At 34.3% G+C, this 27,729-nt stretch overlaps 1 protein-coding gene across 1 annotated transcript in view; it reads left to right on the top strand.

Annotated features, from left to right (window-relative positions):
• LOC140445579 (cyclin-dependent kinase 2-like) overlaps positions 1-27,436 on the top strand; it is an 80,242-nt gene extending 52,806 nt beyond the window's left edge. The window contains exons 3-5 of the mRNA XM_072537702.1: positions 9,721-9,993; positions 12,877-13,080; positions 26,946-27,436. Of these exons, the coding sequence (XP_072393803.1) occupies positions 9,721-9,993; positions 12,877-13,080; positions 26,946-27,077 (609 nt within the window). The 3' untranslated portion in view covers positions 27,078-27,436. The remainder of the gene's footprint in view (positions 1-9,720; positions 9,994-12,876; positions 13,081-26,945) is intronic.
• Positions 27,437-27,729: the final 293 nt, after the last annotated feature.

Here is a 27,729-nt window from a genome sequence, read left to right as displayed (position 1 = left end):
CACACACACACACACACACACACACACACACACACACACACACACACACACACACACACACACACACACACACACACACACACACACACACACACACACACACACACACACACACACACACACACACACACACACACACACACACACACACACACACACACACACACACACACACACACACACACACACACACACACACACACACACACACACACACACACACACACACACACACACACACACACACACACACACACACACACACACACACACACACACACACACACACACACACACACACACACACACACACACACACACACACACACACACACACACACACACACACACACACACACACACACACACACACACACACACACACACACACACACACACACACACACACACACACACACACACACACACACACACACACACACACACACACACACACACACACACACACACACACACACACACACACACACACACACACACACACACACACACACACACACACACACACACACACACACACACACACACACACACACACACACACACACACACACACACACACACACACACACACACACACACACACACACACACACACACACACACACACACACACACACACACACACACACACACACACACACACACACACACACACACACACACACACACACACACACACACACACACACACACACACACACACACACACACACACACACACACACACACACACACACACACACACACACACACACACACACACACACACACACACACACACACACACACACACACACACACACACACACACACACACACACACACACACACACACACACACACACACACACACACACACACACACACACACACACACACACACACACACACACACACACACACACACACACACACACACACACACACACACACACACACACACACACACACACACACACACACACACACACACACACACACACACACACACACACACACACACACACACACACACACACACACACACACACACACACACACACACACACACACACACACACACACACACACACACACACACACACACACACACACACACACACACACACACACACACACACACACACACACACACACACACACACACACACACACACACACACACACACACACACACACACACACACACACACACACACACACACACACACACACACACACACACACACACACACACACACACACACACACACACACACACACACACACACACACACACACACACACACACACACACACACACACACACACACACACACACACACACACACACACACACACACACACACACACACACACACACACACACACACACACACACACACACACACACACACACACACACACACACACACACACACACACACACACACACACACACACACACACACACACACACACACACACACACACACACACACACACACACACACACACACACACACACACACACACACACACACACACACACACACACACACACACACACACACACACACACACACACACACACACACACACACACACACACACACACTCGATCTACACTCGACGAATGTTAATCGACAACTGTTCAATATTTTGGTTTTCTTCTTGTAAAAGTTCGTCTATTACTTTAATTTCTTCTGCAGTTACGCCGGATGTTTGTTTTTCTTTGATAATTTCGTCTAAGTTATCCATAGGATCTACTTCATCTGGATCGCATACTGAGCTTGGATGGTTGATCTTGGATATGCTGTCATTTTCTTTTCTGGACAATAGACTGATTATTTCTTCTACGTATTCGTCAATGGTACTTACTTCTTTAGTGTGGATTTCGACACGGAATAATGCATCAGCGTTCGTATTGAATTTTCCTTTTTCGTATATGACTTCATAATCGAATTCTTCAAGTTTTAGTCTCCATCTAATGAGTTTCGAGTTCGGATCTTTTGAAGAGAATAGCCATTGAAGTGGTCGGTGATCGGAGAGAATTTTAAATTTACCCTGTGACAGGATTGCACCACCTATAGAAAAGTTGCTTGTATCTGTGGTGAGATTGAAAGGCTTCGTAAAATCCGGATATTGTAGAAGTGGTTCGTTGGTTAACAGGTTCTTGCAGATTTTGATACAGTTGACGAATTGTTCGGTGTGTTCTATCGTGGCATCTTTCTTCAAACATGAGGTTAGCGGTTTTGTTATTTTTGCGAAATCCGTAATGAACTTTCTGTAATATCCAAGTAGTCCGAGAAATCCTCTGATTTCCTTGGTAGTCTTGGTATGGGATAGTCTATGATGGCTTTAATTTTGCTTGGATTTGGTTTTATTCCTTCGGGAGTTACGACGTGACCCAAAAATTCAACTTCTTTTTTTTTAATTCGCTTTTATCTATCTGTAGCATGAAACTAGTTTGTCGTAGTCTTTCGAAGATTTTGGTTGACCATGTGTTTTTGAAGTGAGGTTGAGTATACGATGATGTCATCCATGTATATTAAGCAGATTTCTCCTATGAGTCCTTTAAGCACATTGTCCATTATTCTCTGGAATGTAGGGGTGCATTCTTCAAACCAAAAGTCATTCTAAGGTATTCGTAATGGCCATTTTCCACTTTAAATGCTGTTTTCTGTATATCTTCCTCTGTCATTTCTATTTGGTGAAATCTACTGGCAAGATCGAGAATGGAAAAGTATTAACAGCGTCCGAGTTTATCAAGGATGTCCGTGATATTTTGGATTTGATACCTATCGTCTATAGTCTTCTCATTTATCTTTCTGTAATCGACTACGATTCTCCATTTAATTTTTCCAGAGGCATCTGGTTTTTCGGTACGACCCAAATTGGAGATGCCCAGGGTGACTGACTTGGTCTGATGATGCCTTGGTCCAGCATTTGATGTTATCTGTTTTTGAACCTCTTCTCGATGTAGGTGTGGATATCGATATGATTTTGTGAAAACTGGGACTTCATCCGTTGTTCGTATGTGGTGTTTTATTTGATTTGTAAACGTCTGATGTGCATCTCTTCTTCTGGAATTAGATGATTTGTTCTAATGAAAGGATCGCTATCTATTATTGTTTGTGTTTCCATAGGAATGATGTCCGAAGTATACAGGTGATATTCATGAAGATCTATTGGATTGCTTCTAACAAGATCGGTGAGTGTTACTTGAATAGGTTCATCAGTGTTGTTGATCATTTCGGTCCAGGCTAGTTGATTGCAGGCTTCACTGAGAGTTTCTCTTAGAGTTGCCCCTTGTATTTCTTGTACTTCTCTTTGGTATAAGTATGGTGCCTTTTGTTTGTTTTACTGGAAATCGTACTTGTGCGATTGTTCTGGGTTACTATTGAATTTGTATAAAATTGTGTTTTGTTGGTTTCATTATTAAAGATAGGGAGAACTGAGTGTGCTGTAGTTAGTGTGGATGCTGGGAAATTAAGATGTGCTTGTAGAAGTTTTAAGTTATCGAGGCCGATAAGACTGTCAAATGTTTTATGGAATTTAAAAAGGTAGAATTTTAAATTAATATTAGAGTTAAATTCTGGAAAGATTGGAATTTCAGCACAATATTCCTGTGAATGGTTTTGAAATATTGAACTGACTACAAACGGTTCATGTTTGATAAAATTTTTATAAAATTTGGATGCAATTTCGGGGTTAAGAAATGATTTGGTTGCCCCTGTATCAAGAAGAAGTTTAAGGGTAGGATTTTTAATTTTGATATATGGAAGTTTTTTTGTCTAAATAGGAATAGAGCTCGATTACGTTTCTTTGTGTTCCTCCTGGAGTTTTGGAAAATTTACATCTTCGTATCGGACATTTTGGTAATCTTCTACGTGGTAGTTATCTGAATATGCGTCCTGATTTGGATAGTAATATGCCTATTCTCCATAGTAGGCATCGGTACCATTTTCGTCCTGTTGTTCAATATTGAACAGCTCTTCTACGGTGAACTTTGGGGTGTGTGGTTGCTGTGGCTGTGGCCTTAAGTTTCTGAAGCTTGGGCCTCTGTTATATCCCGTTTGGTGTGTACTTGCAGACATCGGTGTTGGTTTGTACTGTTGTGGTGGTCTGCTTGCCCATGGGTTAGGTCTTGGAGGTTGTGTGTTTGCCATGAATTGTTGCTTTGGCGGTTGAGATCGAGCGGGTTGTATTGGCCATTTTGGGGTAAATGTTGGTCGGGACGGTGCTGGATGTACCTGTGGCCTGGGCATCGGTTGTTGCCATTGTAGTGGTATTGTGAACTGCGGCTATCTCTGGGGTTGTATGTGGGTAGAATTCTTATTTGGCAATGAAAAATTGGTTGTTTTCTGCAAATATTCAATATTGTTTTCTTCGTGGATGAATTTAAGGGCGAAAGCAAGATTTGTAGGCCTCATTGATCGTATGGTTGATCCCATTGGTTCTCGTAATCCTCTTTGCTCCTCTTTACATCTGCATTGTCGGTATGTAGTTCGATATGATTCGAAATTGTATTCAAAAGTGACATTCTCGTGAAATTGTTGAGGAGTTTCATAGGGAATTTTCATTACGTTGATCGGCAAAATTTTGAATAAGTGTGGTCCTTAATGTGGGCCAATCTTTACACCCATATACGGAAATGACTTCGAGGTCTTCCTTTAATTTTCTTCATTACACCTCAAGTTATCATGTGATTTTGAAAGTTGTCGGAAATTATTAAGAAGCATTGTAGTAACTTCAATGAAGTTGTGAAGTTCATTAGGGTTACCATCGTAATCAGGTATGATGGAAAGATCTTTATTGACATCGAAAACTAGAGCAGGAGCGGGTGCCACGGCCCCCGCGTGTATTTAATTGACTAGCGGGAGTAATAATTATAGATGGTATATCTGAGCTATTTTTTGAAGTATTGCTTAAAGAACTAACGTTGGTTTTTAAACTAACTTGAGAAGCTGAGTTATTTTGCGAAATAGAAGGAGCACCAGGTTCGATAATCGATTCACTAATAGTTAAAAGAGAATTACTAATTCTAAGAGATGAATGTTGTGAAGCAATTAAATTATGATTAGAAAAAAGATTAAATTTGCTTACAGATAAATGATGATGCTTGGGTGCATTTGTTTTCGAAGGAACTGATTTCTTTTCTTCTTTCGCTTTCTTTTTATCGTCATTCGCCATATAAATTGATTTCTGCACTTCAACACTGGCTTTTCGTAGACTTCTGGGGTTGAACGGCTATAGTTTTCCCTGGAAGTTGGTTGGTTCGTAGCGGGTAAACGTTTGAGAACAACGAGGATCTTCTGTAGACTCTCCCGCTTACTGCACTGTGCCACTTAAAGGTTTTCACTTACGAAGGTACTTAATAAAACTCTTAATAACTTTGACAACTATACTGCACTGCTTTATTGATCGAAAATAACTCAATTTAATTACAATAGTAATTAAATTTCTTTTATATAAAAATTAAATGCTGACAAAACTGCTGATTGGGATTGCTGACCTCCGGGGTTATTGCACCGTAATTAGGGATTTGCGCTGGATCTTTGTAAGTGGCGCCTACTGTACAACCAAAGAATATAGACGTATATAGAAGAATCTTTCACTGTCATTTTTCAGCGTCGGCAAAGGTTATACACAAAACAATGAAAAGTTAATCATGATTTTAGTTCCTTATTTGTACTACTAGGGAAGGGTCATGTCAGCGCTATTACTGCTTCTAAAATAAGAAAGAGTGGGGCAACAAATGCAACTTCAGATATTTTTATATGTAGATGCCGCGTAGTCGTAGAATAGCATTCAATTTTTGCGTTTTATAAAATTTTTTGAAGAAAATAAGATATTATTTTATTCCATTCAAGTCTTTTCTAGATCATACACCAGCGGCAGAAATCCCAGGTAATACCTGACGGGTCTCCTACGATTCGAAGTTTCCAGATGCAGGTCGGATGAAAACCCCGGGTGACCTTCTCGTCTGTTCGAAGGGAATCGCCGGAATTCTAGTCTAACGGTTGTTTAGTATAAATATAGAGGAACCTTTTATTTAAGTGACAGTTAGTTTTGAATATGAACCTTTGATAATAAATAAAGACAATAAATTAGATTAATAAAAATACTACAGTGGTGTCAGAAAAAGTGGAATAGTTTAAATAAATAGTGAAAATGACTACGATTTATAAGCTCACAGTTACGAATTTAAGAAGACATCTCGAGGTTAGAGAATTAGCGTCTACCGGGAAAAAGGCTGATTTAGTCCAACGACTAAAGAACGCTTTGGAGGATGATGCAGTCATCTCGTCGATTTCAAAATTAGAGAACAAAGTTTCTGGTGACATCGCATCATTAGAGAATAAAGTTTCTGGTGACATCGCATAATTGGGGAACAAAGTTTCTGGCGATCTTTCGAAAGTTTCCGGCGACATCGCTTCTTTAGAAAACAAAGTCTCTAACGAGATTTCTTCTCTGGAAAGGAAAGTTTCTGCTAACATCTCTAAAGTTACTTCCGAGATGTCTGCCCTGGACGATAGAATATCTTTGTTAAAAAACCAAGTTGCTGCCGATATGTTGGCCTTCGAAGAAAAGATATGGAAAGAGATGGAAAGGAAGATGGAGGAAACAGGGACAGCAGAGAGAGAAAAACAGAAGAGACGAAATGTAAGTTGGAAACACGGCCGAAATTTGAAGGAAGTGGAGGTTCTGTTCATGTGAAAGTCCCAACTTTCGACGAAAAATCGTGATGGAAAAACTACAGAACTACACGAACTACAGTTCGAATCAGCTGCAAGAGCGAATGGATGATCTGAAAAAGAAAAGGCTTTAAACCTGACTATCGCTCTTCGAGGAGATGCCTTAGATGTGCTTCAGACCATAGCCGTAGAGAAGACGGATGATTTCGAACAACTGAAGAAGAGGTTAAATATGCGATATGGCCACGAACATTTGGAGCATGTATATCAGTCGCAGCTTAAAAATCGAAGACAGAAGAAAGATGAGGCTCTTCAAGAATATGAGGTAGATATTGCCAGATTAGTACAATATGCTTATCCAACAGCTCCCAAAGACATGATGGAAAAGCTGGCCGTTCAAACGTTTATTGATGGTCTTCGTGATCATGAAATGCAGAGAACACTGCGATTAGCTCGTCACAAGTCGCTGGTTGATGTCTTATCCGCCGCCCTCGAATACGAGTCAGCTACGCAGGCCTCTGGCGGGTACAGGAAAGTTAGGACTGTAAAAGAGGAAGGAGATGAAGATAAACTTGACCAGCTCGTTAATATGATGAAAAGTATGACATACAAGAAAACGAAGACCATAAAATCAAGAAAATCACCATCAGGAAAACTAGAACGAGTCGGACTTAGGGGTGGCAAGACCCTCTCATACTAATAGCTTCTTTGAAATGTCGTGAAGATAGTGTATATGTAGATGGAGAAATAAATGGTAAAACGCATACGTTGTTGGTGGATACCGGAGCGACCAGAACCATTATACGTCCGACAATTGTAAACAGCCGTACGAAACTGTTACCAACGAGGTTGCGACTTCGGACCGCTACAGGTGAAAATGCCAACATTCAATGAGAAATCCTTGGAATTGGATCCAGCTAGTACTTGAACTACTTCAGAAAGAACCTGGTAACCACTATGTTTTGCCATGGTTACTTTAAATTTTTGAAAAATTTCCTTTCCAATAGTACCTTTAACGTTTTAACACAAAGACTCAAATTCTTTTATTAAAACTGTACTCTCTAACAATGATCATTTTGAGGATTCTAATTGAGTTATAGTTTTCTGGACAAAACTATAATTTGATTTTATGAATGACAGTTGCTGTTAGAGGATGTTATTTTGGAAGGCTTGCTTAGCTTCCAATAAAGATTGGCAACTATCATCCGTAAAAAGGTTAATTTTTTTTTTAATTAACAAAATGATCAGCATAGCAATTAGCTGCTTCCAACCATATTTCCCAACGTGTTAAAATGGGTTGCGGTGGCAGTGGAACAGCAGGAAGCATATCTCTGTAACATTGTATTCTTACAAGTGATTTCAGGAATACCTTTTTGACGATCGCATTAAACTGTTAACTAGTGGAAATTATTTTCTTACTTCCTCCGCAACTCTGTTTATTCCATGCGCTAAACAAGTGACATGTATTAAGTTTGGATAAAATATTTTTAAATTTTGTCTTTCTTTTACCATATATGGTGCGGCATCAGATAAAATAGGCAATAATTTATCATTAAGGCACAGCAGCAGGAAGAAAAAAGTTTGCTAATGCTTCTTGTAGAAACCGTGATATTGTTAAAGCGTTGGTTTTTTCCACTTGCTTACAGGAAATTTAATACGATTTTGGAAAGGTTTCATCGCTAAGTACACCAATCAAAAAGTGCACAATGTATCTTCCTGACGAGTCAGTGGTCTCGTCCACACATATGTAAAAGTAATTATTACCTATTTCGGCTTTTATGTTGTGGATAACTGAGGAGTATAACAAATTGACATTATTTCTCTTTAGAGTTCGTTCACTAAGAATATTTTGTTTGCAATATTTTTTTAAAAAAGAACTAAAGTTTTTATGTTTCCATTAGATAATTTTGAAAGCGGTATATTAGAAGATACTAATACACGACAAAAGTCTTTGTTAAAAATTTCTTGTTTGGTTTGTTTTTTGGAACTGAAAGCACTTGGACACTGAAGGTTGATATTTTTCACCGGATGTGGTTTTTACTTTTTTAGTTAAATGTTTCGCGGTTCTGACATGCTGATCTATTTGAAATTTTTTTTCAGATGAAATCTAAAAATGAATATAAATATTCTATAGTTGTACCCATTTTTAAAATCTAAGATTGTAGAAATAAACTAAAAATGAACCGTTTTTGTATAGCAATTAAAATATTTAAGTAAATTAAATCAAATAAAAATCGGTGTAGTAATCTGGAAAATGTCAAGAAATGACTGTACAAGAAAGAAGAACACCCAAATATTTACAAGAGGCTCTTGGTCTTTTCTGTTTACATTTAAAGAAAAAATACTGTGAGCATAAATTAAAAGCACTTAAGTCCAATATATATTGTTACGAACATGCTTTCGGCATGGCCCATGTAACGGTTGCATCTCGAAAACGCTTCGAGAACTTTCGCGATGTATCGAGTGCGAGAGAGAACAACCGGTCACGTATGAGAATTAGAGGTGGGACTACTTTGGATTATTCTATAATAATACTTTTGGTATATATATGTAACGATGTTATGAGTTAGTTTTAGTTGTTAAGATATTACCGAACTGTAAACTTATAAATAAATATATTTATATAAATTCGAACAGCTCGTTTTATTTAAAAACGGTACAATATGTTTTTGTTTTTAGGAAAATTAAAGCAAACTATGCTATTATTAGAAAAAAACATATTAGCGACCTTTCAGTAGACTATTGAATGATTTGAATTTTAAATAGATATCCTATTTTTTATCACAAGGAGTTTAAAAAATGCTTGAAAAAAGAAAAAATACATCGAAAAAGGAACAAATAATTTATTGAACAACAAAATTAATTTAAAACTTTACATAATTACTTTAAAAAATGTATGAGAATCTTTTCATAAAATTGAACAGAATATCCGGTTAATTCTTTTTGTTTTTTGTTAACTTCCTATGAATTTGTTAAATAGTTATTAAGTTATATTCAGACGTACTTTTAATTTTAGAATTATATGAAGCAGTTGATTGAAGCCCTAGCATATTTGCATTCTCACAGAATACTACACAGAGATCTGAAGCCACAGAATTTACTTGTTGATAAGGAAGGACATATTAAGCTTGCAGATTTTGGTTTGTCAAGATCATTTTCCCTTCCAACTCGGACATACACACATGAAGTTGTAACAATTTGGTACCGAGCTCCAGAGCTACTTTTAGGGGCAAAGATGTATTGTCCCGGCATTGACATCTGGAGTTTGGGTTGTATAATGGCAGAAATGGTAAATAATTCTTTCATCATATTTGTACTTAAATAATACGCTAATAAATTATATAATATATTGACAGCAAAACCCAAACCCAGAAACCCGAAGTGGACAAACTTATTTTTCAACAAAATCCACAGCCCATTTTCACTTCAATTTTTCTGTCACTCCTCTTTCCATTCCAGCTGAGAAAATTATTTGTGAAACTGAAGAAACTATTTCTCATCTTCCTTCTGACCAAGCCTAAGTTGCCAGACAAGATGTCGCCAGAATTCTCCGTACTTCCACCCCCCACCATCACCCCACCCGAATATCAGTCTTTCAGAAAGATGTGCCCTCAAAGAACTTTATAACAACCCTGACTTTGTCATCCTTCCGGCCGACAAAGGTAATGTCACGGTCATTCTCAACTCTTCTATTCGATAAAATGTTCGAACTTCTCAATTCCGCAGAATACAAACTCATCCCAAATGATCCCACCACCCATCTAGAAAAAACGACCAAATCCATCATAGATAAGTCTACTCTACCTCTCGACATAAAAAAATCTCTTATACCCAGAGAAAAATCATCGCGAATTCCAAGGATTTACGGCCTTCCAAAAATTCATAAGCCCAATGTCCTAAGACCCATCGTCAGTGCATAGCCTCCGACAAACTTTAGTTTGGGAATGTGACGTAGTGTTTCGCGCAGACGGGCGGATCGTTTCTACCAGTGGCGGTAGCTTTAAAATGAATTTTTATTAGTATATTCACTTAAGTGAAGAATGAATTTGTCAATTTTTATTTTCATAGTTTTAATATTTATGAAGTTTATAGTCAGTTGCATTCGATAAAATAATGAGTAAAATATTAGGAGTACTTTAATAAATAACAAATTCGTCAATACTTTATTAACATTGCCAGGAAGGAAGGGTTTCAACAACACAAAAAAATAAGTAGTTTATTTTAACTAATTAAATAATGTATTTATTCTCTAAACAGTAATGATTGTAAAGACTTATATGTTTTGTACACGCTTGTGACAACTGAGTGACAGGAAAAGAAAAGTATTTTTAAGTGTGTAAAATTTAATTCCTAGCTGAGCACTTTCGGCTACAAAGCCATCTTCAGTGCTATGGTCAATAATTTCAAAATACCACTATGAAGAGAGAGGGATCCCACATATGAATGAAAAATTTTTTTTAACTCACCTATGCAGTTTTTTATTAATATAAAAAATTGGTTTTAAAACGTTTAGAACGGTACAAAGGAATATCACACAAAAAACATGTCTATTCCGGAATTTGAATCACTATCTTCATTCTCAGAAAGGCTTTCTTCGGATGAACCAGTGTTAATAAAAAATTGTAAGTGGTCCAGCGTAGAGTCTAATAAATGTTCTTTTGCGATTTGAGTGTTTTCATATTTTTGTACGTGTTTACATATATTAGCCCACTCTTCTATTAACACTTCTGAAAATTTTATTCTTGTTATATTTTCAACATCATTTGTGTTAAATGTTGTAGTATGAATGGCCACTCTACCTTTTACCAAAGCCCATATTTTTTCGATATGGTTTAACTGCGGATGATAGGGAAGCAAGCGAAATACTTGATGTCCATGTTGTTCAAGCTCATAATCTAATACATAAACTGGTGGAAAACGTTGTTTATGAGCTTGTATACTTTTATATAATTCTGGTTTGGTTAGTTTTTCTTGAAAAGGAATACTTTTTTTTTGTAACCACTTTACCATAATATCCCTACGGCTAGCAGACGTCACATTTTTTATTTCATATTTTATTTACGATAACAAAATATTTTATCGTAAATTATTTTTTAACTTAATTATTTACCATTAATTGTAGGTGATCATTTTTCGATGGTGTAGAAGTCGTATATAATAATTTTGATGATTTCCACTTCTCCTTTGCTCAATAAAATTTTTTTAGCACGAGAACGTTTTCTTTTTGGACGTAAAAGATGAACTAGTCGCCCATTTTTATTTATTTCTCTACCTTCTTTTCTTATTTTGGTTAAGGTGTTTTTACTACCTGTAGCTACTAGAATCTTATCCCTATAATTACCAATGTTAAATGTTACTAGATGAAATTATTGAGAAACAAAATGCACATTAATCATATTTACTAACATAATCCGTATTAAGATCGGTGATTTTCTGTTTCAAGCAAATAGTATAAAGTATCTGATGAAACATCGTAAATAGGTAATAACAAGAAAATAAAATGTCATTGACAAAACTTACGTCAATTTCCTTAAAGGTATTAACAGGTTTTCGGTTGCTATTTAATCCCAGCCCTTTTGTTCCTGTCTTTTTAGAAGCCATATTATTAAATACCTATTATTAATAACTAAACTTAACACACTATAAATACACTAAATGATTTAATAATTCACTAACTACTACTACCAATATACTAAGCACTAATCTAAAATAAAATATAATAAAAATAAAATATCCAACACGATCAAATCAACAAGTCAAACACTCTCTGCGATACATAATTACGACACTGGCAAACAACAAACTGGCCGTTTCCATGGTAACACTAGTAAACAAGAAACACTGCGCATCGTCGAGTTATGAGTCATATTCCCAAACTAAAGAGTCTACAACTGTTCCGCTCAGAAATTGGCAAAACATCTCGTCCTTTGTCAAAACTCTTTTCATTTAATTAATCTTCTGAAAAACATTTCTATGTTATTCTTAGATATACTAGTTAGTTTTGACATTGTTGCTGTATTCGCCAACACTAAACATCAAATCTGATTTATTCAAACACAATCGACTATCTATCATTGATGTGGCCTAAAATAAAAATATATTTCCATCGTAATCAGTTATGTTCTATTTTTTAATTTTTATAAACAATTTTATACATAAATTTTTTTTGTAGCTGACGAAAAAAGCACTCTTCCCTGGAGATTCGGAAATAGACCAACTGTACAAGATATTCAAGATCATGGGAACGCCGACAGAAGAGAATTGGGAAGGAGTTTCTTTGTATCCAGATTACAAACCTACATTTCCTACGTGGAAAGCTGTGGATTTAAGCGATATTGTTAGATTTCACAATCAAGAGGAGGAAGATTTCATATTAGTAAGTAAATATTAAACAAAATTTGTGTATTTTTCCTCTGGTATTTCTTCTGTTGTTTTTACTAGTTTGTTTACTACTCGCATTTTGAACAAGAACCTTGTTGATTGATTTTGGAAACTATCCAAACTGTAAATCATCAGAGTAGAAATGCGAAGATTTCTTGGTTGACGAAACCAAAATTCAGATTTTTGCTTAAATCTGTGCCTTCTATAAATTGCAAGGCAAAACAGACGAATGCTGAATTGGTTTCTTGTACTCATAAAGAGTACACCGAAATAAAAGAAAGGACAGTTAAGATTTGATTGCACGTATAGTGCCTCTGTATATTCGCTTATACGTATTTCATCCTAGCAGGAATCATCAGAGCGACTGGTACAGGAGCTCTAAACGTGAAATCAGATCTTTTCCGTCAAAAGAAGCAACACTAAAATGGCTTCAGTATGGACGCTATAGCGACATCTGACAATAAATCATCAAAGTAGAAAGGCGAAAATTTTTATTGACGAAACCTAAATACAGATGTTTGCTTTAATATGTGCCTTCTATAAATTGCAATGTAAAACAGACGATGCTAAAGATGTAAGAGAGATAATATGGAGAATCTAAAAGTTGCATTCCTGGTAGGATGAAATACGTATAACGAATATACAGAGGCACTATACGTGGAATCAAATCTTTACTGTCTTTTCTTTTATTTCGGTTTACTCTTTACGAGCACAAGAAACCAATTCGCCTAGAACCGAAGATATCGTCAAAAACGAAAAAACACGTTTTAATTTTTTTGGGGTTGTTTGAGTCTAGGGGTCTAAAATTTCTTTAACCGAGTACTTTTTGATGTAGAACAATGTAATATTTTTCTTTTTGAAATATTGCTGAGGGAATTTTACTATCTTAACGCTAGGCAAACCTAAAGAAAGTGTAGGTTTAAATATAAATATCTCGGAAATAAAAATCATGACCAATTTGGTACCCAACCAGAACATCAGTATTGGTGGGAAAGAAATAGAACTCGTAGATATATATATATAAACACCTGGGACATGAAATTATGACTGGCCGGGATAACCAGACTCATGAACTGAAGAGAAGAATCGGCCTTTGGTGGGCAGCATTTGGAAAACTGAGAGAAACTTTTAAAAGTGAGCTGCCCACATGCCTAAAGAGAAAGGTATTTGATCAGTGCGTCCTCCCAGTCTTGACGTACGGAGCAGAAACACTTACCTTAACAAAATCAGCAGCTACCAAACTGAGAGTCACGCAGAGAAGAGTGGAGCGGTCCATGTTAGGAATAACTCTGCGAGACAGAATAACCAACGAAGACATCAGGAGAAGAACCGGAATGACTGACATCATCGAGAAGATAGCCAGACTCAAATGAAGATGGGCAGGACACATAGCCAGAATGACAGATAGGCGATGGACAAAAAGAGGTTATTGGAATGGAGGCCAAGGGAAGACAAGAGAAGCGTCGGTCGACCACCTACAAGATGGACTGACGATTTAAGAAGACTCAATAAAAACTTAATGAGAGCGGCGCATGATAGACGGGGTTGGAAACATGAGGAAGGGGCCTATGTTCAGCAGTGGACTCTTGAGGCTGGATGATGATGATGATGAACGCTAGGCAAAAAATGATTTTTCGATATTTTGACCATGATATAACTTGACACTCAAAGAATAATATATATATATATATATATATATATATATATATATATATATATATATATATATATATATTTGGAGAGGCGTTATAGACAGTTTTTTTAAATGAATTTTAAAAGCGATATTTGGATTTTTTCGCCAAAAATTTTGAAAAAATACCATGTTGTAGGCAATAAAATACCATACAAATTGAAAAAAAGAATGTTTCTACGATTAGAACCGAAAATACCGTCAAAAAAAAACGAGAAAACGCATTTTATGTTTTTTTGAGGTTATGTTTGGGTCTAGGGGTCTAAAATTTTTTTTGGTCGGATACTTTTTGATATACAACCAACGACATGTTATTTTTATTTTTAGAATATCGCTGGAGGCATTTTTCACTATCCTAACTGGCTAGACCCTTTAAAGTGTGGGTGGTAATATATGAAGACCTGCCCGAAAAAACGTTGCAAACGACAAAATGAAATTTGTCAGATAATAACAAAAACTATTTTGATAATATTATTTACCACATTTTGTGAATTTAAGTGCACTTATAAACGATATTCCTTGCAACGTTTATAACCTATAAAAATATGAGCATTATTAAAATGTTCCAAAATTACAGTTAAGGAAAATACGAAAAACTGAAAAGTGAAAAAAAATATTCTCATTAAAACTTACATAGTAGATAAACTAAATCAGATTAAGTTGCATGTGCAGGTAATTCACAATAAAATGATCTATACTATTATTCTAAACATTCAGTCATTTTCAGCAAGTCTGCATTTTTCTTATCAGAAATAGTTAAAGGTTTTCTGTACATTGGAGGCAAGGCTTCTGGTTCAATAAGATTGTAAACTGTAAGACTGCAGCTCGTCCTCTTGGTCTCTTTAGTAAAGGTGATGTCTACCATGGTAGAAGGATATTATGCGTTTGTCTTATCTGTAAAATAGTCGGTTCGTTGGCTGTGATCTGTATCCAATGTGCTTCTGTTATTTTAATGTTGTCTTTCTTAATTTGGCTCTTAACTGAGGTCGTCAACAAAATTCTCCTATTTCATTTCAACTACTTGAAAATGTTTTCTTGATCTTGCTGATTTGTTTAGCTCAAGTATATCTTGAGTGGAATATAGCAGCCTGCATTTTTTTTATCTTCTCAATGAGCGCAAAATCCCTATCACAGGATAAAAAGCTGTGTCCGGATACTAAAAATTTTTTAATTTACTTCAGTAAATTTGCTGACATTAGATAGTGACACAATGATATAATTTCTTAAAATTCTCAAGAACATACCTTAAAATATAAGAATATATTTCAGCACTGCCCTCTTGGTTACAGTTTCATGCCAACAAACCCATTTTAGTTTCAGAAGTTCCCATATTGTGGATAGCAAAATTGTAAATTGCGTACTGACGCTGATAATAAACATCGGAATGTGATAAGTTAGGTATAAAAATGACTTGTTGCAAATCCCCACAAAAAATATCATATTAGAATTCAACTTTTATCTATCTAATTAACCTTCTTCGGTCCATCTTTGGACATAGGTCTCACCAATCCTTTTCCATTCTTCTATATCTATCGCTACAGTCATCCACCTAGAGCCCACGTGCTACTTGATATCATCTGCCCACCTTATTTGGGACCTTCCTCTGCTTCTTTTATTTTCCCACGGTCTCCAACTTATAAGAATTTTGTTCCATTGGTCTTCTTTTTGTCTTATATTGTGTCCGGCAAATCTCCATTTCAATTTTGCAACTTCGTGTCTAACATCCCTCACTTTTGTTTTCTCTCTTATCCACTCGTTTCTCTTTTTATCCATTAGTCTTATGTGCAACATTTGTCTTTCCATTGCTCTTTGGGTGTTTATGATTTTGTCCATGTTTGCTTTTGTAAATGTCCACGTTTGGGAACCATAAGTGAGAACAAGGAGTATGCATTGATTGCATACTTTGGTCTTAAGATGCTGTGGATATCTTTTGTTTTTAAGAATGTAGCTTAGTTTGCCAAATGTCGCCCATGCCAGTCTCACTCGTCTTTTTATCTCTGCTGTTTGGTTTTCTTTGTTACATTCTATAGTTTGACCCAGATAATCCTGTATTTGTTATGATTTTGGTCTTGCTGTAATTCATATTAAGGCCTTCTTTCCAGCTTCTACGTCCAGTTCTTTCGTCACTTCAAATAATTCTTCTTTTTTATCGGTTATCAATGCGATGTCATCAGCGTACCTTAGATGGTTCAAGCGTTGTCCACAAATTTTTATACCTTTTTCTTCCCATTCTAATCTATTACAAATATCTTCCAGAGCCTGATTGAAAAGTTTCGGTGATATTGTGTCACCCTGTCTCACGCCTCTATTTATTTGTATTCATTTTGTTCCTTCATATACTTTAATTGTTGTTTTGGGTTCCTATTAGTTCCGTATATCTGTTATCTGTTAATTCTGCTGTTAATTTCAATTTTTGTTAGGAGTTTATAAATTACATTGGGGAGTATTATAGGACGGTAGTTTTTTTATATCTGCTTTATCCCCTTTCTTGTGTGGGATAATGGTTACGGATTCCTTCCAGTTATTTGGGGATTCTTTTTTCTTTTAATATATTGTTAAAAAGGGAGTATAGAGTATTAATTACCACTTTTTCACCATATTTCAGCATCTCTTCAGTTATTTCATCTTTTCGAGGCCATTTGTTGTTTTTCATTTATTTCAATGCCTTCTTTATTTCTGATTTGCTATTTCTGGCTGTAGCTCTGAGTTGACATTTTTTATTTTAGCCATAAGTTAGTTTCTAATTTCTTCTGATGGTTCCTTTTTTGTTTTATATAATTCTAAGTAGAAATGGTGGATTATATTTATGATGTCATCTTTAATGTTTGTTTCTACTCCGTTTACATCTTTTATTTTGTTTATTTCACACTTACCTAATTTGGGTCTTAAGCATTTCATATTTTTGTTGTTCTGTATTACTTCTTCTATTTTTATTTCTTATTCTTTTCTCTTATTTTCTTTTATCATTCTGCTTATTGTTTTATTGATTTCGAGATATTCTATAGATTTCCTTTTGCCTTCTTCTTTCAGCTTCCTTCTTTTATCCATAAGTCTCTTTGTTTCTGTTGATATATAGTTTTTCTTTTTTAGATCCTTTTTTGCTATTTCTTTTCCTGATGTAATTATCGTTGCTGTAAGTCTGTTGTCTATTTCGTCTATATCTTTATCACTGTCTAATTTTTGGGTAAGTTGTTCTTTTAATAGGTCTTTGTATATCTCTTTATATTGCCCTAGTTTGTTGCTATCTTAGATCCCAGTTTCTAATTATTTTTCATTTCATTTCATAGTTACCGTCAATATTAATTTTTGCTCTGACCATCCTGTGATCGCAACCTGTTGTGAATATGTTAAGAACTGTTACATCTTTAATGATATATCGTTCCGTGGACAGTATGTTTGATCTCATTTTTTGTGGATCCATTAGGGCACTAAGCAGGTACTAGTTTCCCGGGTCAGGAAACTCCTGGTATCTGCGGAGGGCAGGGACTGATTCACTTTCCCTGATAGGACTGTCCAAGGGAGTTTCTACCCGCTACCCCCTAGAATTCAACTTAGCTGATTAAAATATGAATATGCACTTTCTGCTTTTAGGTGATGTAGCTCGGATTCAGTTTAAATCTTCTTTCGTTCTTCCTCGTTCGCTCTAGCACTCAGGTTTATAAAAATTTTATCACATACTTTGCAAGTATCGGAGCGAAGAACCCCTTAACGCAAATTAAAATCTTTGAATATTTCTCTGTAAGTATGAAATTTTACTTCAACTTCTGTATACAGTATGTTAAACAGCCCAAACATTTTGTTAATGTTTAAGTTAGGGTTAAGACATTGTTTTTTGTTGTAATTTCGAGAATAGTGGCTTTCTTGAGATGGAAAAGACGAAATATATTGTCTGATTAGGTCTACAGACTCTTTGATTTTTGTTGGACGATTTATGTGTTTTCCATGACAGTCTTTTGTCGACAACTTTTGATTTGACTTAATTTTTTCTAATAAAATTTGAACTCTGCGATTTGTTGTAGAATAAGTTTCATAAAATATTTTTTGGCATACCTGTTGTCCTTTCCATTTATCAACAAAAAATATTTTACAGTACACTGACGGTTTGATGTGGCTTCATCTACCCTCCTTCTCTTTGGCTCCTCTACTTCCATACATAACCCCAAATATTGTGACTGTTTATTGTATGTTTTCTTATAGAAATCATTAACTAAGTTGTGCCTCATTTCAAGTGTAACTAACTGACATGCGTTGAACGAACATGCACAAGATCTAGCCTAAAACGAAAATATGAGTTTACAGATTTTTAACACATGTATCGTTTTTCACTTACCACATTAGGAGGCAATTTTTCTGGAACAGGAACATTTTTATAATTTTTGTAAGGTCCACTGTTTTTTAAGTGCTTACGCTTTTCTTTTACCCAGTTTTCAAACTTTATTTGTCGTTTTTTACCTTTATTTTGATGATTTAAAACACGTGTTGTAGAAGACAACTCTCAACACTTCGGCATGTTTAATGCACAAGTAACTATAGATGGTGTCACTATTTTGCTTAAAGCATAAAGAACGTTTTTCTAATGAAACATTACTTTATCAAAATTTGTCGCTTACAACGTTTTTCCGGGCAGATCTTCATATGTATAAAAGTAAAGAACTACTGCTGACGTAATCACCATCTCTAGCATAGAATAACTGAACACACATAGAAGCGACACAACGGTCCAAAAGCGTGTACCATTTTTGTATACGCATGCCCGATTCTGGTTGTTTAACTGTCAAAAACACGTGCTTATTCTTTAATTCTGGTTGTTTTCGATAGTCCGTAGGCGTCTATGGTAAATACTCGACAGAACAAGTGCATTTGACCATTTATATAATTTATTTATAGTTAAAAGGTTATAGTTATAGTTTATAGTTATAGTTAAATATATAAGTTTATAGTTATAGTTTATAGTTAAAAGTTTAATTTATATTTAAAATGTCTGGATATATTTGTGCGATTCGCGGATGTTCATCTGTGACAGGAAAAGGAATAAGTTTATTTAGATTTCCTAAGAATAACAGGTAATTACTATTGCTTTGTAATTATTATTAGTTATTACATAATAGTATTGGCTTGACTTTCGAACAGTAAGCCGACGCCGACGTGTCTGTCCGAGCTATAAAAAATAAACTTTGGTCTGCCAAGGGATAGTTCAAAATGAAAACATTAAATTTGGTGTCAGTGCTATTTCTTTTATTGAAAGACGCAAGTCTCCGAAGGCTCAGGTCAAAAAATCAACAGATGGTGGCCGGGTGTCAGCGTGCTCGAAGACAACAATACGAATATAGTATTTTTAGGAAATAAAAATATATAGAGGGTTTTATACACGAGAATATTTGATTTAAGAGCGTAGGCGCAAAATTTCGGGTAAATGTTTTTTAAATGTATTCATTTTTTTCGAATCCTGAAAAAACTAATAAGTATTTTTGAAAAATTTAAACGCAGAATGAAAGACCACATTATTACTGAGGGCCAAAAGTCCCCGAAAACTTCTATAATGTTTAATATTTATATATTATTAATGTTTAATAAGTTACAGGGGTGAAAAAAAAAGAGAAAATTTAGTGTGATTTTTAATTTCAAATATCTCATTCAAAAAAACTTTTTGTTTATTCTAAGGGACTTTCGGCCCTCGGTAATAATGTAATCTTTCATTCTGTGTTTAAATTTTTCAAAAATATTTGTTAGTTTTTTCAGGATTCCAAAAAAATGTTAAAAAGCATTGGCCCGAAATTTTGCGCCTACGCTCTTAAACGAAACAAAGAAATTACTAAAATGCTCAAACTAAAAATTGTTGGAAACATAATTAGACCGATAATTGTGAAAATCTTAAAATTACTACAGAACAAGACTTCAAAATTGCAAATACATGGTTGCAAATAAACAAACTTACATTAAATTATGAAAAAACTAAATAGGTACTCATCTACTTTTTGCTATATACAAAAGTTGTCTGCCAATTTTTAATTCGTTAAATATAAATAAAAAAGATCAAATATATGGATCGAAGTACATAAAATATTTAGGAGTTTTAAATGAGAATTACAAATAAAAAATATTAAAACTTTATTTGTTGCATATCTCAATATTTAGTGACATTTTTGTGACTTAGTCAGGAGAAAACTGTAAATTTATTAAGATTAGATATTGACAAAAGTTAAATATTTCATTACTTACAATATACTTAGAATATACAGTCGATCCGCCGGATCTTTGCACATCGTCATCATTCTTATTATAGGAAATAAATCAAAACATGTGAGTCAAACGTATGTCGGCTATAAGAATTATTATAAAAATTAGAAAATGGCTAATATTACAATTGACATTTTTATACTTCTCTTTTATTTCATTTATTGCATTTGGGTACGTATTCATTTATGAACGTGATTTTTCAATTTTTGGAAACCTATAGGTTGTCCAATAACATCTACAGTAAATAAATATTTAAACCATAGTAATCAGAAATTAAAGTATTTTTATTGAATATAGGCAAATATATGGTACTGACATATCGTCAGATGATGTTCCTGTTGTTGGTAAATATCGGTTTAGATTTAAGAAGGTTACAAAAAAGAGTAACAAAAATGCGATATGAGAAGACTAAATCACAGGTTAAAATCACAGTGTGAAGAAATATATTTATTGGAAGAAAAACACGATACGTTTAAAATGCATAAACAAGCAGCTGGTCTTTAGAAATTAAATACAGCTAACAAACTGCGAGATCAACAGGGAAACATCATCACAGATAAAAATCAAGAAATTTGCATATGGACCAAGTTTATCAAAGAACTCTGATGATAGTAGATCCCAACAACCTCCATCCCACATATGTAAAGACCACTTACAAATCACATCAAATGAAGTGGAAAAGGCAATATTACCACCCAAAGATGGTAAAGCTCCTGGAACTGACAAGGCACATGCTGATCATAAAACTATTTAACACCAACGGTACTCAACTCCTAATAAAAATATTTACTGAACCAAAAACATGGCTGAAGTCACGCCGACGTTTATTGCTGTACCAAAGAAAACAAAATCTGTATCCTGCAGTGATTTGCCGACCATCAGCTTAATGAACCATCTTTTAAAGTTATTTCTAAAAATCATACATCAAAGAATATATAGACTGTGCGAAGAAAATTCAGCCGTAGTACACAGTTTAGTTTTTTGGAATGCAGTGTGTATACTGCAACAAACTTAAGTTTGGGAATATGACTCATACTTCGACGATGCGCAGTGAATCGTGTTTAGTAGTGTTACCATGGAAACGACCAGTGTACTGCTTGCCAGTGTCGTAGTTTGAGAAGTACGTATCGCAGAGAGTGTTTGATTTGACGTGTTGGATATTTTATTAATTTTTTTTAGATTAGTGCTTAGTATATTGGTAGTAGTAATTAGAAGTGTGATTAGAGGCGTGGATTAATATATGTAAACACGCGCAAAATTATAAAAACATTTAAATCGAAACAGAACATTTGTTAGACACTACGCTGTACCACTTACGCAATTTGTTATTAATACTGGTTTATCCGGAAAAAGCTTTTCTGCGGATGAAGATTGTTATTCAAATTCGGGAATAGAGATCTTAGAATCGTGCGAGGAATCATAACTAAATAACTAACTTCTTGTTTGGACAAATAAATATATTACTTAATTAGTTAAAATAAACTACTTATTTTTTTGTGTTATTGAAACCCTTCCTTCGGGGTAATGTTAATAAATTGTAAGTATTGAAGAATTTGTTATTTATTAAAGTACTCCTAATATTTTACTCATTATTTTTCGAGTGCAACTGACTATAAACTTCATAATGATTAAGAACTATGAAAATAAAAATTAACAAATTCATTGTTAACATAATTGGATATAATTGTGAAAAATTATTTTAAATCTACCTGTTTCCGCCCGCCACTGGTAGAAACAGTCCGCGCACCTGCGTTAAACACTACGTTACATTCCCAAACTTAAATTTGTTGCACTCTACGAGAGAGGCTCTCTTTAGCATAAAAGTGCTATTTCAACGATGTAGAGATGTGAACTGCGATATATATGCATGCTTCATTGATTACCATAAAGCATTCAGGTCAATGAACAGAAAGAGTAAAAATTGGGACCATTCCTTAGAAATTAAATGTAGGATAGAGAAAGCCAAATCTACATTTTAAAAAATGGCTAAGCTATTCAAATGTCATGATTTATTAACACCCATAAAAATCAGGTTACTACTATGTTATATCTTTCCTATACTATTGTACGGAGTTGAGTCGTGGACTTTCACAGACACTACCTGCAGGAACATTGAGGCTTTCGAAATGTGACTTTATCGTCGAATCCTGAAGATATCTTATACCGGTCACGTTACTAATCAGGACGTTTTATTAAGAATGGAAAAAGAAAAACAGTTGATAACCACAATAAAAACAGCCAAAATAGAATACCTTGGTAGGTAGGTACCTTCATTAGGAACAGCGAAATATATGGATTGCTGCAACTAATTTTACAGTAGGAAAAAGTAGATGTAAAACGAGGCCCAGGAAGGCGAAGGATTTCCTGGCTGAAGAATCTATGTATGTGGTTCAACACAACAACCACAAATATTTTCAGACCAGCAGTGTGCAAAGTACAAATTGTCATGATAGTCGCCAAAATCCGAAACGGGAAGACACTACAAGAAGATCTAAAAAACTGAATATAAATCTACTCCAGGGCTCCATCATCTTGATAATTTTGTTTATTCGGTGTTAAATATGGTTTTCAGACTTAAGTAATCACTTTGTTTTTAAAAAATGGTCATACAAAAATTAACACAACGAACAATAATATAATTTAAATATTTATTGAAGCCTCATACACTATACAGCCACGTAGCCAATCATAAATTTAAGAATTCTTCACTGTCAGAATCTGAGTCACTCATATTACCAGTGTCTATTATGATTGGTTGAATGTTAGTGTCAACCATATTTTTTTCTCGGATATACCACTTTGTAATAATTTCATGAGTATGTTTCACACATTTTTCCCAAATTTCTGTGTTACATTGGTTTAGTGCCTCTTTCCACATATTTATAACAGCACTATCAGAATGTCCATCTCTACCAATATGCTTATTGTAATATGACTTGCAGTTTGCCCAAATTAATTCAATAGCGTTGAATTCACAGTGATAAGGAGGTAGTCTCAACACTTCATGGCTGTGTTCTCTTAGTAGTTCATCAATTATATACACATTCTCTTTTTTGTTCATTTTCGCAATTTGTAATAATTCAGGTTTTGTGAGTTTTGCCTCATACTTGATCTTGTGAGTTGTCAACCAGGTAATAATTTCCATTCTAGTTGAAATAGTGGAAGGTTGCTTTTCTAAAAGCACACTGTGGTATGGAGCATTATCCATTAGGTACAATTAATGATGGCTCTTCTAAATTGGGAATTAATTTTTCACTTATCCATTTAGTGAAAATTTCACTGTTCATTTCCCCATGAAAATCAGCTACTTTAGATTTTAAGCAAAATAATAAACTTGCTTCAGTAACAAATCCTTTCGAAGAACCAGCGTGAACAATTATAAAGCGTTTACCATCATACCCTTCTGGTTTACGTACACTTTTAACACTGTTGTCTTGTCAGGAAATTGTTTTATTTCCCTTTGAATAAATCCACGTTTCGTCCAAAAAAACAAGGTTTCTGGGATGCACAGTATTAATATTTTCCATATATTTACGAAGGAACTTGGCTCTTAAAGCAGCAATACTGGTGCGCTCAATTAATGCTCTTCGATTATTGTCCTTCTCATATTTAAATCCCAATTCTTTTAACAAAATGCTAACAGATGTTTTGCCAATAAATGCAACTTCTTTATCCCTTAATTCATTACTTATACTTTGCAGAGTAACATGTTTCTCTAAAAAAAAAAGAACAGATAAGTACAGAACAAACCACACTGTTATAACTAGTTCAATGAAAAAAAAATAATACTTTGTTTTTATAAAACTATAAACTATTTCAAATTAAAAAACTCACAAGAAAATTGACTTAATATCCATTAATGTATTCAGCAGAAATTTTCTTAAACTACTCTTAACAATCTTTTTTACTACATACATTTATATAAAGTATTGATTAAAAAGTACCTTCTGGTTATCATGGTACATGATACCATTATCTTATGGTATATCAAATTCAGATTGAAGAAATTGGTAACTACTTACTTTGTTGGTACATGTCGTATTTTGTATTACGCACTGCCATTTTTGATCCCTCAGATAGATCAGTTGTTTTGTTTTTCGAACAAGGTCTACTTTTGCTTTGCTTTGAAAGAATGTGATTATTTTCTTTCCTTTTAATAATTATACATACTGTTCATCGTGATATTTCTAATGCAGCAGCTACTCTCTTAAATAAAGAATTGTTTAATGATTTTCATAAACGAACATACATTTCAATATGTTACCTGTTGAACAGATGAAAATGGCTCCAAAGGCCCTCCATTTACTTTTTCTAATTCGAAATACTCCAACACATTCAACACAAGTTGCTGAGAAGTCAAAGGCTTGCCAGGCATACTCTAAAAATAAAAACCTTTAAAAATATTTCATATTGTCCGTTGACGTAGTTTTAGCTATATTTAAATAATTAATGTCGATTTAGAGGTTAAAAAAATATATTATTCGTTATTAGCTAATACATGAATTCTTACCTTAATAAATTGAACACGAAGGTAAGGGTTAGTCGTTATAACAACTGTTTGTTAAAAAATATGTATATTTAAAGTATGAAAAAGGATTGATTATTTAAATCAAACGAAAACAATTTATAAAAATATTACAAACTCTGTCAAAACAAAATTTCCAATTGTCATGTCAATTGTCAGTAGACGAATCAATCAGCGATCATTGTTCTATGGCTGTCTTTGTTCAATGCATGGTGTTGTGTATGGACAGGCGGTTTAAGTTAATAGTTTTAGTTTCTGTGAGTAGGAAAGAGACGTAACATAAAAAATAATTCGTGAATAATGTCATACTTGTGCAAAGATCCGGCGGACCGACTGTACTAATACTCTTATAGTTGTAAGTAATAAAGTATTATTTATAAATACAGAAAAAGTTCTTTGTTTAAAATTTGTTCTGTTAAAAAGTTGTAATGCCAAAGTGTGGATAGAAGCTTGCAGACGAGAAGATTTGTTATTCAAAATGGATTCACTTTATAATAATTATAGGATTTGTGAACTGTATTTTGAAGATAATGTTATTGTAAAAGGAAATAGAAGAATGGCGCATGACGCAGTACCTTCAATGATCTTTGTTATTTATATTTAACGAATTAAAAATTGGCAGACAACTTTTGTATATAGCAAAAAGTAGATGAGTACCTATTTAGTTTTTTCATAATTTAATGTAAGTTTGTTTATTTGCAACCATGTTTTTGCAATTTTGAAGTCTTGTTCTGTTGTAATTTTAAGATTTTTAGTAATTTCTTTGTTTCGCTTAAGAGCGTAGGCGCAAAATTTCGGGCCAATGCTTTTTAAATACATCATTTTTTTCGAATCCTGAGAAAACTAACAAAATATTTTTGAAAAATTTAAACACAGAATGAAAGATTACATTATTACCGAGGGCCGAAAGTCGCTTAGAATAAACAAAAAGTTTTTTTGAATGAGATATTTGAAATTAAAAATCACACTAAATTTTCTCTTTGTTTTTTCACCCCTGTAACTTATTAAAATAAACATTATAGAAGTTTTCAGGACTTTCGGCCCTCAGTAATAATGTAGTAATTAATGCGTTTAAATTTTTCAAAAATACTTATTAGTTTTTTCGGGATTCGAAAAAAATGAATGCATTTAAAAAACATTGGCCCGAAATTTTGCGCCTACGCTCTTAAGAATTTATATTGTGTGATATGCCCACTGACTATTAATTTTCTGGTTGTTAGCTGTCATTGGCGGCTTGGCCACGTAACTTCAAAGGACTGTCGCTTCTCTGTGTTCGGTTGTTCTCTGATCTCTAGACAATACCATCCCCCCACTCTTGCTTACGTAATACTTGAACAGCCTCCGCTGAATCTACATTTTTTTATTATTTATTAAAAATATTGTTTATTGTAAATAACGTATTTTTTAGAACATGTTGACATACAACCCATCAAAAAGGAAGACTGCAAAGGAATTATTAAAACTGAACTACTTGAAAGGAACAAAACTGACGTCTCCTGAAATGGAAGCGTTTCCGTCTGATGACGAACAGTCCGATTGAATCTGATAAAATAAAATTTGAGGAAATCATTTTAACATAATATTATTAATAATAATTTTAACGTAGCTGTATTCAATGTGAGTCAATTTTTGACAGTTTTTTCACATTTGAATATTACAAATTAAGTATATGTATTTAAATATTCGGCAGTGCTGTAATAATATTTGCACTGAATTGTATGTTTTTCTAATCAAACATTGAAGTTTTGAATTGATATTTAAATGCTTAAAAGGTAAATGGTTAGAGAGAAAGCATGTATTTTATATATATAATTAACGAGCGCAATTTACGGAGTGTCTTCAAATTTTTTTATTTATTTTTGTATAAAAATGGAATGTAATATATAACTTACCTAGCAATATTGTTTTTTTTTTCGAATCCTCCATACAGTATAAGCAGATACCCCAGACAATATGTGAACAAATAATCGATTTCACGTAACATTTTGGGTTATAACATTTTTTTTTTGGTAAATTTTTTTTATTTCCTTCAACATACAACCGATACGCCACTGGCCGTATCTGTGTTTTGGCAATAGCGTCTTGTACAGTATGGAGATGCCTTATTGAAGGCGTAAAAAATACTATAGTTAAAATTTATCTGCTTGAATAGAAAAATTCAACCCTTTGCGCGGTCAACAGTTAAGATTCGT

This window comes from Diabrotica undecimpunctata, chromosome 7 (assembly GCF_040954645.1).
Source record: "Diabrotica undecimpunctata isolate CICGRU chromosome 7, icDiaUnde3, whole genome shotgun sequence".
Lineage (NCBI taxonomy): Eukaryota > Metazoa > Arthropoda > Insecta > Coleoptera > Chrysomelidae > Diabrotica > Diabrotica undecimpunctata.
This window is presented reverse-complemented; position numbering and strand designations above follow the sequence as displayed.